The sequence below is a fragment of the Haliotis rufescens genome, unplaced genomic scaffold (genome assembly GCF_023055435.1).
Source record: "Haliotis rufescens isolate VD_foot unplaced genomic scaffold, xgHalRufe1.0.p SCAF_11, whole genome shotgun sequence".
NCBI lineage: Eukaryota > Metazoa > Mollusca > Gastropoda > Lepetellida > Haliotidae > Haliotis > Haliotis rufescens.
The window spans coordinates 15,268,308-15,285,162 of NW_025963791.1; the positions used below are offsets into that span (position 1 = coordinate 15,268,308).

A 16,855-nucleotide genomic window follows, 5' to 3' on the forward strand; every position below is an offset into this window, starting at 1 on the left:
TAACAATTTGGAGAATTTTCAACATTCAACACCTTTTATCTCAAACTTATACTCAAACAGATTTTAACCCATCATGAAAGAGCTTTGTTGACTCACTTCCCGAAACAGGTCCTGTACATCTTTGAAGGACATGAGAATGGGTTGATCTCCAACTGGTGGAACGAGGCTCATCAGGAGATAGGAGAACGGTATCGTTCCCATCACATCACTTCTACCTGCAACCAGACACAGTGAACCATATCACATCTTATAGGTGGTCCCAATAAACACTTCACCTCCATCACACAGTGAACCATATCACATCTTACAGGTGGTCCCGATAAACAATTCACCTCCATCACACACTGAACCATATCACATCTTAAAGGTGGTCCCGATAAACAATTCACCTCCATCACACACTGAACCATATCACACACAAACCATATAGGTGGTCTCAATAAACACTTCACCTCCATTACACAGTGGATCATAATATACCATATAGGTGGTCTCAAGAAACACTTCACCTCCGTCACACAGTGGGTCATAACATACCATATAGGTGGTCTCAATAAACACTTCACCTCCATCACACAGTGGATCATAACATACCATATAGGTGGTCTCAATAAACACTTCACCTCCATCACACAGTGGATCGTAACATACCATATAGGTGGTCTCAATAAACACTTCACCTCCATCACACAGTGGGTCATAACATACCATATAGGTGGTCTCAAGAAACACTTTACCTCCATCACACAGTGGGTCATAACACACCATATAGGTGATCTCAATAAACACTTCACCTCCATCACACAGTGGGTCATAACATACCATATAGGTGGTCTCAATAAACACTTCACCTCCATCACACAGTGGGCCATAACATACCATATAGGTGGTCTCAATAAACACTTTACCTCCATCACACAGTGGGCCATAACACACCATATAGGTGGTCTCAATAAACACTTCACCTCCGTCACACAGTGGGCCATAACATACCATATAGGTGGTCTCAATAAACACTTTACCTCCATCACACAGTGGGCCATAACATACCATATAGGTGGTCTCAATAAACACTTTACCTCCATCACACAGTGGGTCATAACACACCATATAGGTGGTCTCAATAAACACTTCACCTCCATCACACAGTGGGTCATAACATACCATACAGGTGGTCTCAATAAACACTTAACCTCCATCACACAGTGGGCCATAACACACCATATAGGTGGTCTCAATAAACACTTCACCTCCATCACACAGTGGGTCATAACATACCATATAGGTGGTCTCAATAAACACTTCACCTCCGTCAAACAGTGCGCCATAACACACCATATAGGTAGTCCCAATAAACACTTCACCTCCATTACACAGTGGGCCACAACATACCATATAGGTGGTCTCAATAAACACTTCACCTCCATCACACAGTGGGCCATAACATACCATATAGGTAGTACCAATAAACACTTCACCTCCATCACACAGTGGGTCATAACATACCATATAGGTGGTCTTAATAAACACTTTACCTCCATCACACAGTGGGCCATAACATACCATATAGGTGGTCTTAATAAACACTTTACCTCCATCACACAGTGGGTCATAACATACCATATAGGTGGTCTTAATAAACACTTTACCTCTATCACACAGTGGGTCATAACATACCATATAGGTGGTCTCAATAAACACTTCACCTCCGTCACACAGTGGGTCATAACATACCATATAGGTGGTCTTAATAAACACTTTACCTCTATCACACAGTGGGTCATAACATACCATATAGGTGGTCTCAATAAACACTTCACCTCCATCACACAGTGGGCCATAACATACCATATAGATGGTCTTAATAAACACTTTACCTCTATCACACAGTGGGTCATAACATACCATATAGGTAGTCCCAATAAACACTTCACCTCCATCACACAGTGGGTCATAACATACCATATAGGTGGTCTTAATAAACACTTTTCCTCTATCACACAGTGGGTCATAACATACCATATAGGTGGTCTCAATAAACACTTCACCTCCATCACACAGTGGGCCATAACATACCATATAGGTGGTCTTAATAAACACTTTACCTCTATCACACAGTGGGTCATAACATACCATATAGGTAGTCCCAATAAACACTTCACCTCCATCACACAGTGGGCCATAACATACCATATAGGTGGTCTCAATAAACACTTCACCTCCGTCACACAGTGGGCCATAACATACCATATAGGTAGTCCGAATAAACACTTCACCTCCATCACACAGTGGGTCATAACATACCATATAGGTGGTCTCAATAAACACTTTACCTCCATCACACAGTGGGCCAAAACACATCACATAGGTGGTCTCAATAAACACTTCACCTCCATCACACAGTGGGCCATAACATACCATATAGGTGGTCTCAATAAACACTTCAACTCCATTACACAGTGGGCCATAACATAACATATAGGTAGTCTCAATAAACACTTCACCTCCATCACACAGTGGGTCATAACATACCATATAGGTAGTCTCAATAAACACTTCACCTCCATCACACAGTGAGTCATAACATACCATAAAGGTGGTCTCAATAGACACTTCACCTCCATCACACAGTGGGTCATAACATACCATATAGGTGGTCTCAATAAACACTTCACCTCCGTCATACAGTGCGCCATAACACACCATATAGGTAGTCCCAATAAACACTTCACCTCCATTACACAGTGGGCCATAACATACCATATAGGTGGTCTCAATAAACACTTCACCTCCATCACACAGTGGGCCATAACATACCATATAGGTGGTCTCAATAAACACTTCACTTCTGTCACACAGTGGGTCATAACATACCATATAGGTAGTCCCAATAAACACTTCACCTCCATCACACAGTGGGTCATAACATACCATATAGGTGGTCTCAATAAACACTTCACCTCCATCACACAGTGGGTCATAACATACCATATAGGTAGTCTCAATAACGCTTTACCTCCATCACACAGTGGGTCATAACATACCATATAGGTAGTCTCAATAAACACTTCACCTCCATTACACAGTGGGTCATAACATACCATATAGGTGGTCTCAAGAAACACTTCGCCTCCGTTACACAGTTGGTCATAACATACCATATAGGTGGTCCCAATAAACACTTCACCTCGGTCACACAGTGGGTCATAACATACCATATAGGTAGTCTCAATAAACACTTCACCTCCATTACACAGTGGGTCATAACATACCATATAGGTGGTCTCAAGAAACACTTCGCCTCCGTTACACAGTTGGTCATAACATACCATATAGGTGGTCCCAATAAACACTTCACCTCCGTCACACAGTGGGTCATAACATACCATATAGGTGGTCTCAATAAACACTTCACCTCCATCACACAGTGGGCCATAACATACCACATAGGTGGTCTCAATAAACACTTCACCTCCATCACACAGTGGGTCATAACATACCATATAGGTAGTCTCAATAAACACTTCACCTCCATCACACAGTGGGCCATAACATACCATATAGGTGGTCTCAATAAACACTTCACCTCCATCACACACCAAAGTTGAACCATAATGCACCATATAGGCAGTCTCCTTATAAACCTACCACTACTATTGCCTAAATATTATCGCAGGTAACTTGCTATCTCATAGTAACCTTGCGATAGGTAGTACTTTTCAGTGAAACCTGCTTAGGGGTTTCATTTGATTGTAAGACCTGCTTGGAGTTTTGACATTTTTTTTGTAAGACCTAGGTTTTTTTAATTGAATAGTATAAGCAGCCTTTTAATATGCACCGAATGTTGGTTTTTGAATGGATAAAAGTCACAAATTTTTTCAAATAAAAATTCCATAATGTGAATCGAATCTGCAACCTCACATATCATGTTTCATGCCACCTGGGCAGCTGATGAAAGGGTGTTCAATCCGATGTGTCATGACTTCAGTTGTCTGCATGCTGTATGTGGTATTTCTGCCTGCTGTCATCAAATTTGTTTTTACCACAACTACATTATTGTTTCACTAACGTTATCCTGATGTTTTTTTTATTCATTCTGGTATTGCTTGCATTTAGACTGTTCATAAGTTGGTTTAAATAGTATTTCTTCCTCGGTCATTTGAGGAAAATGTAAAACCTTGAGCTCAGGAAAAGATGGGCCGATGTGCTCTTCTGGAGGTTTAAAGTTTCATCCAAAACCAAGGAGGAGTAATTTAACTGTAACATAAACACCTCACTCAGTAAACCATAACACACAACACAAGCAGCCTCAGTAAACACTTCACTCAGTAAACCATAACACACAACACAAGCAGCCTCAGTAAACACTTCACTCAGTAAACCATAACACACAACACAAGCAGCCTCAGTAAACACTTCACTCAGTAAACCATAACACACAACACAAGCAGCCTCAGTAAACACTTCACTCAGTAAGCCATAACACACAACACAAGCAGCCTCAGTAAACACTTCACTCAGAAAGCCATAACACACAACACAAGCAGCCTCAGTAAACACTTCACTCAGTAAGCCATAACACACAACACAAGCAGCCTCAGTAAACACCTCACTCAGTAAACCATAACACACAACACAAGCAGCCTCAGTAAACACTTCACTCAGTAAGCCATAACACACAACACAAGCAGCCTCAGTAAACACTTCACTCAGTAAGCCATAACACACAACACAAGCAGCCTCAGTAAACACTTCACTCAGTAAGCCATAACACACAACACAAGCAGCCTCAGTAAACACTTCACTCAGTAAGCCATAACACACAACACAAGCAGCCTCAGTAAACACTTCACTCAGTAAGCCATAACACACAACACAAGCAGCCTCAGTAAACACTTCACTCAGTAAGCCATAACACACAACACAAGCAGCCTCAGTAAACACTTCACTCAGTAAGCCATAACACACAACACAAGCAGCCTCAGTAAACACCTCACTCAGTAAACCATAACACACAACACAAGCAGCCTCAGTAAACACTTCACTCAGTAAGCCATAACACACAACACAAGCAGCCTCAGTAAACACCTCACTCAGTAAACCATAACACACAACACAAGCAGCCTCAGTAAACACTTCACTCAGTAAGCCATAACACACAACACAAGCAGCCTCAGTAAACACTTCACTCAGTAAGCCATAACACACAACACAAGCAGCCTCAGTAAACACTTCACTCAGTAAGCCATAACACACAACACAAGCAGCCTCAGTAAACACTTCACTCAGTAAGCCATAACACACAACACAAGCAGCCTCAGTAAACACTTCACTCAGTAAGCCATAACACACAACACAAGCAGCCTCAGTAAACACTTCACTCAGTAAGCCATAACACACAACACAAGCAGCCTCAGTAAACACTTCACTCAGTAAGCCATAACACACAACACAAGCAGCCTCAGTAAACACCTCACTCAGTAAACCATAACACACAACACAAGCAGCCTCAGTAAACACTTCACTCAGTAAGCCATAACACACAACACAAGCAGCCTCAGTAAACACTTCACTCAGTAAGCCATAACACACAACACAAGCAGCCTCAGTAAACACCTCACTTAGTAAACCATAACACACAACACAAGCAGCCTCAGTAAACACTTCACTTAGTAAACCATAACACACAACACAAGCAGCCTCAGTAAACACTTCACTCAGTAAGCCATAACACACAACACAAGCAGCCTCAGTAAACACCTCACTTAGTAAACCATAACACACAACACAAGCAGCCTCAGTAAACACTTCACTCAGTAAGCCATAACACACAACACAAGCAGCCTCAGTAAACACTTCACCTGTCACCTGATGAAGAATTTAAAGGAAGTGAGTGAATGACTTGGCTATTTCACAGAAATACCACAGTGGTATATAAGTTATTGTTGGACTGTCATCCCCATCTATTTGTCTGTTACAAAAAGGATGAGGTTTGGGGGACTCATCTTGCCACCTTGTGAATTATGAACAGTGGCCCAGTGCAGCATCCTAATATCCTAATGCATCTCAATGCTATTGCTATGGCCAACACACCTCGACCCATCATCATCAACGCTTCAGTATCCTTCTCCGCGGGTCTTGCAACTGGGTCAAAGTAGAAAGCACTCATGTTAGTTCCTGAAACAAAAACAAACCACAATAAATGGGAGAACATGGATTTCAGTGTTAAACTGTAAATTTTGAAAGATATGTGCCATGAAATTATTGTGAGTGTCTAACACTAAACTGCTTCTGGAACGTTTTGTGACACCCTGTTTATGAGATTACCGGAAATGAAAGCTAAACTTCTGTACATGCTTTTCTTTTATGAGTAGGAAGTTAACTCAGTGTCAGTCAGTGTTTCTTTTAACTATAGATGATGTGTTGTAGCTGACAAGGAAGGTAGGAGTGGCATGTTAATCTGACCATGGTTTTGTTATGGCTGGTGTATGTCTGGACTACTCAGTGTTCTGTTAGCAGGCTATTGAAAGTGAGTGTACTTAGGGAATCAGTATGTCAGGGATTATATATTTGATCATACACTGGCTGGTTGACAATGTGTGGAAGTGACTCCTTCCGCTTTTTGTTTCCTGTTTGACTGCAAAAATAGCACTGTCATTAAACTATTGCGAGTGTGTGTCACCTGCAGTTTTCGCAGTACTTTCCTGCTAGCAACATTTTCTAGATTTACAGTATTGCTTTTAGCATTGCTCCAGCCATATTATTTGGCTTAAATATTCAGATTGTATGTCTTGGACAATCTTGCTAAAATATTTGGTTCATACATTTGGGAGTATTTTCCTTAAAAACCTCTGTCATACATTTGGGAGTATCTTGTGTAAATTCTTGGATCAAACATTTTGGAATATCCCACTATAATACTTGGATCAAACATCTTGGAGTATCTTCCTTTAATACTTGGATCATACATCTAGGAGTATCTTCCTTTAATACTTGGATCATACATCTTGGAGTATCTTCCTTTAATACTTGGATCATACATCTTGGAGTATCTTCCTTTAATACTTGGATCATACATCTTGGAGTATCTTCCTTTAATACTTGGATCATACATCTTGGAGTATCTTCCTCTAATACTTGGATCATACATCTTGGTGTATCTTCCTTTAATACTTGGATCATACATCTTGGAGTATCTTCCTCTAATACTTTGATCATACATCTTGGAGTATCTTCCTTAAATACTTGGATCATACATCTTGGCATATCTTCCTTTAATACTTGGATCATACATCTTGGAGTATCTTCCTTTAATACTTGGATCATAGGAGTATCTTCCTTTAATACTTGGATCATAGGAGTATCTTCCTTAAATACTTGGATCATACATCTCAGAGTATCTTCCTTAAATACTTGGATCATAGGAGTATCTTCCTCTAATACTTGGATCATACATCTTGGAGTATCTTCCTTTAATACTTGGATCATACATCTTGGTGTATCTTTCTTTAATACTTGGATCATACATCTAGGAGTATCTTCCTTTAATACTTGGATCATACATCTTGGCATATCTTCCTTTAATACTTGGATCATACATCTTGGTGTATCTTCCTTTAATACTTGGATCATACATCTTGGAGTATCTTCCTTTAATACTTGGAGCATATATCTTGGAGTATCTTGCTTAAATACTTGGATCATAGGAGTATCTTCCTTAAATACTTGGATCATAGGAGAATCTTCCTTAAATACTTGGATCATATATCTCAGAGTATCTTCCTTAAATACTTGGATCATAGGAGTATCTTCCTCTAATACTTGGATCATACATCTTGGAGTATCTTCCTTTAATACTTGGATCATACATCTTGGAGTATCTTCCTTAAATACTTGGATCATACATCTTGGAGTATCTTCCTTTAATACTTGGATCATACATCTTGGCATATCTTCCTTTAATACTTGGATCATACATCTTGGTGTATCTTCCTTTAATACTTGGATCATACATCTTGGAGTATCTTCCTCTAATACTTTGATCATACATCTTGGAGTATCTTCCTTAAATACTTGAATCATACATCTTGGCATATCTTCCTTTAATACTTGGATCATACATCTTGGAGTATCTTCCTTTAATACTTGGATCATAGGAGTATCTTCCTTAAATACTTGGATCATAGGAGTATCTTCCTTAAATACTTGGATCATACATCTCAGAGTATCTTCCTTAAATACTTGGATCATAGGAGTATCTTCCTCTAATACTTGGATCATACATCTTGGAGTATCTTCCTTTAATACTTGGATCATACATCTTGGTGTATCTTTCTTTAATACTTGGATCATACATCTTGGAGTATCTTCCTTTAATACTTGGATCATACATCTTGGAGTATCTTCCTTTAATACTTGGATCATACATCTTGGAGTATCTTCCTCTAATACTTTGATCATATATCTTGGAGTATCTTGCTTAAATACTTGGATCATACATCTTGGCATATCTTCCTTTAATACTTGGATCATACATCTTGGAGTATCTTCCTTTAATACTTGGATCATAGGAGTATCTTCCTTAAATACTTGGATCATAGGAGAATCTTCCTTAAATACTTGGATCATATATCTCAGAGTATCTTCCTTAAATACTTGGATCATAGGAGTATCTTCCTCTAATACTTGGATCATACATCTTGGAGTATCTTCCTTTAATACTTGGATCATACATCTTGGAGTATCTTCCTTAAATACTTGGATCATACATCTTGGAGTATCTTCCTTAAATACTTGGATCATACATCTTGGAGTATCTTCCTTTAATACTTGGAGCATACATCTTGGAGTATCTTCCTTTAATACTTGGATCATACATCTTGGTGTATCTTCCTTTAATACTTGGATCATAGGAGTATCTTCCTTAAATACTTGGATCATAGGAGTATCTTCCTTAAATACTTGGATCATACATCTTGGAGTATCTTCCTTAAATACTTGGAGCATACATCTTGATGTATCTTCCTTTAATAGTTGGAGCATACATCTTGGTGTATCTTCCTTAAATACTTGGATCATAGGAGTATCTTCCTTTAATACTTGGATCATACATCTTGGAGTATCTTCCTTAAATGCTTGGATCATACATCTTGGAGTATCTTCCTCTAATACTTGATCATACATCTTGGAGTATCTTCCTTTAATACTTGGATCATACATCTTGGAGTATCTTCCTTTAATACTTGGATCATACATCTTGGAGTATCTTCCTTTAATACTTGGATCATACATCTTGGAGTATCTTCCTTTAATACTTGGATCATAGGAGTATCTTCCTTAAATACTTGGATCATACATCTTGGAGTATCTTGGATCATACATCTTGGAGTATCTTCCTCTAATACTTGGATTATACATCTTGGAGTATCTTCCTTAAATACTTGGATCATACATCTTGGAGTATCTTCCTTTAATACTTGGATCATACATCTTGGTTATCTTCCTTTAATTCTTGGATCATACATCTTGGAGTATCTTCCTTAAATACTTGGATCATACATCTTGGAGTATCTTCCTCTAATACTTGGATCATACATCTTGGAGTATCTTCCTTAAATACTTGGATCATACATCTTCGAGTATCTTCCTTAAATACTTGGATCATACATCTTGGAGTATCTTCCTTAAATACTTGGATCATACATCTTGGAGTATCTTCCTCTAATACTTGGATCATACATCTTGGAGTATCTTCCTTAAATACTTGGATCATACATCTTCGAGTATCTTCCTTAAATACTTGGTTCATACATCTTGGAGTATCTTCCTCTAATACTTGGATCATACATCTTGGAGTATCTTCCTTAAATACTTGGATCATACATCTTGGTGTATCTTCCTTTAATACTTGGATCATACATCTTGGCATATATTCCTTTAATATTTGGATCATACATCTTGGAGTATCTTCCTTTAATACTTGGATCATACATCTTGGAGTATCTTCCTTAATACTTGGATAATACATCTTGGAGTATCTTCCTCTAATACTTGGATTATACATCTTGGAGTATCTTCCTCTAATACTTGGATCATACACCTTGGCGTATCTTCCTTAAATACTTGGATCATACACCTGACAGTAGCTTGCTGTAACGACTGGATCATACACCTCAAAGAATCGATCCATGGCAACTGGATCATACACCTTGAAGTATCTTGCCACAACAACTAGATCATACACTTTGAAGTATCTGTCTACAACTGGATCATACATCTTGAAGTATGCCTTTGCAAGAACTGGATCATACACCTTGAAGCATATCTCTACAAGAACTGGATCATAAAACTTGAAGTATCTTGCCACAACAACTGGATCATACACCTTGAAGTATCTCTCCACAACAGCTAGATCATACACCTTGAAGTATATCTTTACAACATTTACTCACCATTTTGATCAAACACCTTGAAATATCTCACATCCTTGTGCCAAGTCTCTTCCTCTCCTGTCGCATCCTGCAGTAAATGGTTAGAGTGAGTGAGTGAGTGAGTTGGGCTTAACGCTGCTTTTAACAGTATTCCAGTTATATTGCGGTGTGTCAGCTTAATGTGGGAGGAAAGCCCGAAGTGATGCAGGTCTCAGACGTTTACCACTTCGGTGAAACCCACGAGCACAGGTATGGTGCTGACAAACCTAGAAACATAATTGGGGCAAACTGGGATTCGAACCCACAATCATAGGTTTCTGGCTTGCCCAAGGGATGCAACTCTGCACAGCGAATCGCGGCGCCTTAGACGACTGGAGTAAATGGTTAGACCTGATCAGTGGTAGCAATATATACCGATTATGTTCTGACTCAAAAGCCAATTGGAAATGTACTAACTAGGGTTGTGACATGTTTGAAATAGACATCTGCCCGTAGGCCGAGGCCTACAGATTTGTTCTTGGGCTGACAGTTTTATATGTAAGCAGGCCCATATGGCCTGCTGGGCCCCGTTCCCCAAAGCGATCTTAGCGCTAAGGTGATCGTAACTCCCATAATTTAACATCAGCTTATGACAGTCGTAGCGCTACGTTCGCTCTGTGGAATGGCACCCAGTATATTTTCAGCTGAAAATTGGTAAATGAATCATAACACTGGCATTGCTTGTGAAAAAGGGTCGAGCTTCAAAGTACACCGCTTGCTAACTCTTTCAACACAATAGGCCGGTGAACCGGCCACACCGTAGCCATGTCAAAATAACACATAGTTCATGAACTTGTATTTTACTAAAAACAAACTTAATTAAGTCAGAAATGCTTTATCTAAATAATGAGATGAACACGACTTTCATATTTATAAACAGTAGGATAAGACCTTTCAAACAGTGCATGACATGCAGTAGCAAGGATGTGTCACAAGCTGATAATTTCCTTGATAAATTAAGGCTTCATCTATTACCACAGAGTCTCTGGGAACTCGGTGTGATAGCAGTAAAAGCTTCTGGTTGACTGGTTGTGTTTTGTAAGTTATAATGCGAGAGTATGTCTCCCTGCTTCAGCCGACATGTTTGGGCCTACAGTTTTCCCACTGGGCCTACAGTTCTTAAATGTGCTGGGCCTTGAGGCTCTCAGTTTACTCTGCTGAGCTTCAAACACTGGTTGTGACTATATGTAAATCTTAGTTGTTTTACGTCTCATGAAACTATAGTGAAGCATAACTTTCATCAATTCAACTTGTCATCGCTGCATTCCAATCAACCCATAGTCAATGGCACTGCAACGATAGTTTATTCAACTGCAACACCCCTAATGTTTACCTTGACAGTTCTATGCTTACCTTGACAGTTCTATGCTTACCTTGACAGTTCTATGCTTACCTTGACAGTTCTATGCAAATATTAACTGTTCTATGTTTACCTTGACAGTTCTATGCAAAACATTAACTGTTCTATGCTTACCTTGACAGTTCTATGTTTACCTTGACAGTTCTATGCTACCTTGACAGTTCTATGCTTACCTTGAAAGTTCTATGCAAACATTAACTGTTTCTATGTTTACCTTGACAGTTCTATGCAAACATTAACTGTTCTATGTTTACCTTGACAGTTCTATGCAAACATTAACTGTTCTATGTTTACCTCGACAGCTCCACGCAAACATTAACTGTTCTATGCTTACCTTGACAGCTCCATGCAAACATTAACTGTTCTATGTTTACCTTGACAGCTCCACGCAAACATTAACTGTTCTATGCTTACCTTGACAGCTCCATGCAAACATTAACTGTTCTATGTTTACCTTGACAGCTCCATGCAAACATTAACTGTTCTATGTTTACCTTGACAGTTCCATGCAAACATTAACAGTTCTATGTTTACCTTGACAGTTCCATGCAAACATTAACTGTTCTATGTTTACCTTGACAGCTCCATGCAAACATTAACTGTTCTATGTTTACCTTGACAGATCCATGCAAACATTAACAGTTCTATGTTTACCTTGACAGCTCCATGCAAACATTAACTGTTCTATGTTTACCTTGACAGCTCCATGCAAACATTAACTGTTCTATGTTTACCTTGACAGATCTATGCTTACATTGACAGTTCTATGCTTACCTCGACAGAGCCATGCAAACATTAACTGTTCTATGTTTACCTTGACAGCTCCATGCAAACATTAACTGTTCTATGTTTACCTTGACAGCTCTTTGCAAACATTAACAGTTCTATGTTTACCTTGACAGCTCCATGCAAACATTAACAGTTCTATGTTTACCTTGACAGATCCATGCAAACATTAACTGTTCTATGTTTACCTTGACAGCTCCATGCAAACATTAACTGTTCTATGTTTACCTTGACAGCTCCATGCAAACATTAACTGTTCTATGTTTACCTTGACAGCTCCATGCAAACATTAACTGTTCTATGTTTACCTTGACAGATCCATGCAAACATTAACAGTTCTATGTTTACCTTGACAGATCCATGCAAACATTAACTGTTCTATGTTTACCTTGACAGATCCATGCAAACATTAACTGTTCTATGTTTACCTTGACAGTTCTATGCAAACATTAACTGTTCTATGTTTACCTTGACAGCTCCATGCAAACATTAACTGTTCTATGCTTACCTCGACAACTCCATGCAAACATTAACAGTTCTATGCTTACCTTGACAGCTCCATGCAAACATTAACTGTTCTATGTTTACCTTGACAGTTCCATGCAAACATTAACTGTTCTATGTTTACCTTGACAGCTCCATGCAAACATTAACTGTTCTATGTTTACCTTGACAGCTCCATGCAAACATTAACTGTTCTATGTTTACCTCGACAGATCTATGCTTACATTGACAGTTCTATGCTTACCTCGACAGATCCATGCTTACATTGACAGTTCTATGTTTACCTCGACAGATCCATGCTTACATTGACAGTTTTATGTTACCATGACAGTTCTTTGCTTACATTGACAGTTTTATGTTACCATGACAGTTCTATGCTTACATTGACAGTTCTATGCTTACCTCGACACATCTATGCTTACATTGACAGTTCTATGCTTACCTTGACAGCTCCATGCAAACATTAACTGTTCTATGTTTACCTCGACAGATCTATGCTTACATTGACAGTTCTATGCTTACCTCGACAGATCCATGCTTACATTGACAGTTCTATGTTACCATGACAGTTCTTTGCTTACATTGACAGTTTTATGTTACCATGACAGTTCTATGCTTACATTGACAGTTCTATGCTTACCTCGACAGATCTATGCTTACATTGACATTTCTATGCTTACCTTGACAGCTCCATGCAAACATTAACTGTTCTATGTTTACCTCGACAGATCTATGCTTACATTGACAGTTCTATGTTTACCTCGACAGATCTATGCTTACATTGACAGTTTTATGTTACCATGACAGTTCTTTGCTTACATTGACAGTTTTATGTTACCATGACAGTTCTATGCTTACATTGACAGTTCTATGCTTACCTCGACAGATCTATGCTTACATTGACAGTTTTATATTACCATGACAGTTCTATGCTTACATTGACAGTTTTATGTTACCATGACAGTTCTATGCTTACCTCGACAGATCTATGCTTACATTGACAGTTCTATGCTTACCTTGACAGCTCCATGCAAACATTAACTGTTCTATGTTTACCTCGACAGATCTATGCTTACATTGACAGTTCTATGCTTACCTCGATAGATCCATGCTTACCTCGACAGATCTATGCTTACATTGACAGTTCTATGCTTACCTTGACAGCTCCATGCAAACATTAACTGTTCTATGTTTACCTCGACAGATCTATGCTTACATTGACAGTTCTATGTTTACCTCGACAGATCTATGGTTACATTGACAGTTTTATGTTACCATGACAGTTCTTTGCTTACATTGACAGTTTTATGTTACTATGACAGTTCTATGCTTACATTGACAGTTTTATGTTACCATGACAGTTCTATGCTTACATTGACAGTTCTATGCTTACCTCGACAGATCTATGCTTACATTGACAGTTTTATGTTACTATGACAGTTCTTTGCTTACATTGACAGTTTTATGTTACCATGACAGTTCTATGCTTACATTGACAGTTCTATGCTTACTTCGACAGATCTTTGCTTACATTGACAGTTCTATGCTTACCTTGACAGCTCCATGCAAACATTAACTGTTCTATGTTTACCTCGACAGATCTATGCTTACATTGACAGTTCTATGCTTACCTCGACAGATCTATACTAACATTAACTGTTCTATGCTTACCTCGACAGATCTATGCTTACATTGACAGTTTTATGTTACCATGACAGTTCTTTGCTAACCTTGACAGTTCTATGCTTACCTTGAGACCATAATGATAAGTTTGAAAGCCTATGCTTTTCATGAAAAGCAACACTTATAATGGCAAGTTTATGCTATTCTTGCTTACATAGATCATTCTATGCTCACCTTGATTGTGATGCCAAACAGCTGATTAACTAACTTGAACAAGCAGGTGAGGACGTTGTCCAGAGGGAAGTATTCAGATATTTCACCGTCATCAAGTCTGCAACAAATGTGTGTAGGATCAGTTTCAGGAACATGATTTGAACTGATTTAGACTGAAGAGCAGTATGCTATGTACAAACGTTACTGACTACACGTGAGTATGTGGATATGTGTATGTCCCATATGATGACATTTTATGAGTGTGATGGTGAAAACCCTTCTGAACAACATGTGAATGAGTGATTATGGTGATTATGGTTTTACGCTGCTTTCAGCAATATTCCAGCAATATCCCGTCAGGGGACACTAGAAATGGGCTTCACACACTGTACTCGTGTGGGGACGAGCAAACATTTCAACCACTAGGCTAGCCCACAGGCCCTGAACAACATGAGATTGAGTGAGTTGAAGTTCTGTTGTGAATAGTATTTCAGATATATCACAGCAAGTCATGAAATGTGGCAGAAAAGACCAAACGACTGCAGCTTAAACAGGTTTTCTTTGAGTGAGTACAATATGTTATGCAGAATATACATTATGCAAGTATTTTTCCATAAAACCTGCTATTTGGCAATATGTTAGAAATCAGTGGCAGCAAAGCTGCAATAACCAAGTCCTTCCTTTCCGTCTGACCTTCCGTTAATCTTCTCCGTCTTCTTCTCAAAGGAAACATTTTCTCAAAAGCTATTTAAGTTAGAGAAATGAAATCTTACACACTGATCTTACTAGTTATGACCTGAAATGAGTTAAAAAATTGGTGACATAAATAATTTTTTTACAGAGTTATGGCCCTTGCTCGATGCTTTTCAACTAAGTGCATACTGCGTGAAATGGTTTTCCCAGATATTACTGTTTGTTTGTTGTTTAATGATGCACTCAGCAATATTCAAGCTATATGATGGCAAATTATCTAGTCTGGACCAGACAATCCAGTGATTGACATCATGAGCATCTATCCATGCAATTCAGATACAATGACATGCCTCAAAAAAGGCAGCAAGCCTGACCACCCAACCCTGTTAGTCGCCTCTTACGACAAGCTTAGAACTACTGAAGTTACATGAATGAAAGTTTGCATGATATGTAAGAGATACTTGTCAGGACTGAGTTCAAAAATTGGTGTCGAAAATTATGTTTTTATACAGTTACAGCCCTTGACCTATGCAATTTTAATAAATAGCGCATAGTGTCTGCAATGGGGACAAGCATTTTCTACTACTTTCAACAAAGAAATTACATGAATGAAACTTTGCAAGCTTTTCTAAGAGATAGTTATCAAGACTGAGTTAAAAAATGGTGCCATAAATTATTTTTCCAGAGAAGGTGCCTTTTGTGCGTATTAATTTCATATTTAATCATTTTTCTGATGAAGTAAAGCAACCCTTGTGCCTGTCTCTTCTGAAGGCTTTAGGGGCGGTCGGGTAGCCTAGTGGTTAAAGCGTTCGCTCGTCACGCCGAAGACCCGGGTTCGATTCCCGACATGGGTACAATGTGTGAAGCCCATTTCTGGTGTCCCCCGCCGTGATATTGCTGGAATATTGCTAAAAGCGGCGTAAAACCATACTCAGTCAGTCAGTCAGTCTGAAGGCTTTATATGACTCTTTTTCTATAGTTAACATTAACTTCCACATTATTCTCTTCTACATGAAGAAACCAATTTCTAATGTGCCCCATGGTGGGGAACAGTGATAATGCTGTTTTCTTGTTTTTGAAGGAAGAGGATCCCTCTCAATATTCCTTGTCACGGCCTTTAGAATGTCAAGCACCAATGTTGGAATGTGTAGATTTTACACCGATTCATCAACATTTTTATAATGTTCAAACTATTTCTGACCTTTTT

The 16,855-nt window shown here is 38.8% G+C and overlaps 1 protein-coding gene across 1 annotated transcript in view; it reads right to left on the minus strand.

The window, feature by feature from the left end:
• The window catches only part of LOC124150877 (probable cytosolic oligopeptidase A), a 53,692-nt gene that overhangs the window by 15,654 nt on the left and 21,183 nt on the right, over positions 1-16,855 (minus strand). Inside the window, exons 10-13 of the mRNA XM_046523054.2 lie at positions 14,977-15,073; positions 10,452-10,518; positions 6,094-6,177; positions 97-215 (exon numbers count right to left, since the gene is read on the minus strand). Of these exons, the coding sequence (XP_046379010.1) occupies positions 97-215; positions 6,094-6,177; positions 10,452-10,518; positions 14,977-15,073 (367 nt within the window). The remainder of the gene's footprint in view (positions 1-96; positions 216-6,093; positions 6,178-10,451; positions 10,519-14,976; positions 15,074-16,855) is intronic.